Source organism: Cucurbita pepo, unplaced genomic scaffold (assembly GCF_002806865.2).
Source record: "Cucurbita pepo subsp. pepo cultivar mu-cu-16 unplaced genomic scaffold, ASM280686v2 Cp4.1_scaffold002022, whole genome shotgun sequence".
NCBI lineage: Eukaryota > Viridiplantae > Streptophyta > Magnoliopsida > Cucurbitales > Cucurbitaceae > Cucurbita > Cucurbita pepo.
This window is the reverse complement of record NW_019648119.1, coordinates 2,883-3,414: the sequence shown is the minus strand read 5'-3', so window position 1 is coordinate 3,414 and position 532 is coordinate 2,883. Positions and strand designations below refer to the sequence as shown.

Below are 532 nucleotides of genomic sequence, written 5' to 3'. Positions count from 1 at the left end.
TTGGAGGTGGCATTTCTGGCAAAAATATGAACTCTTATTCTCTCGTGGCCATAAAAACAAGAAATCGATGACAATGTAAACTTGTGATAAGCACATCAAAATTCATAGATTCAGGGATCGAGTAGTAAGGTTAAATTATAGAAATGATGAGATTCCCTACAGAAAATGCACCTGTGACTTTGAGCAGTAACAAGAAATGTCAACCAACCTGCCAAACAATGAAGCACACCAAACCTTTAGGAAGAATTCTTTCAGCAGTACCAAGAAAAGTCATCACAGAGGGCGAATTGAAGTTATTTCCAAATAGAATGATCTAGGAAAGATTGAAGAAAGACTGTCCAAATGTTGAGAAGCCAAAAGAAATTTGAACTGGCAAAATGATTTAGTGTTTGAGGTGTTCATTTGTTAGTTCATTGTTTAGAGAATGGACATTACCTTGGTCACATCAACTCAAGCTTTGTATTCATCTACTCGCATCCATTTAGTAGCAGACCATTTATTCCCCTTGATAACAGGACAGCCACCTATATAT

The 532-nt window shown here is 36.7% G+C and overlaps 1 protein-coding gene across 1 annotated transcript in view; it reads right to left on the bottom strand.

Moving 5' to 3' along the window:
* Nucleotides 1–12: 12 nt before the first annotated feature.
* The window catches only part of LOC111786572 (probable prolyl 4-hydroxylase 10), a 3,240-nt gene continuing 2,720 nt past the window's right edge, over nt 13–532 (bottom strand). The window contains exons 5-6 of the mRNA XM_023666806.1: nt 436–524; nt 13–208 (exon numbers count right to left, since the gene is read on the bottom strand). Coding sequence (XP_023522574.1) covers nt 451–524 — 74 coding nt within the window. The 3' untranslated portion in view covers nt 13–208; nt 436–450. The remainder of the gene's footprint in view (nt 209–435; nt 525–532) is intronic.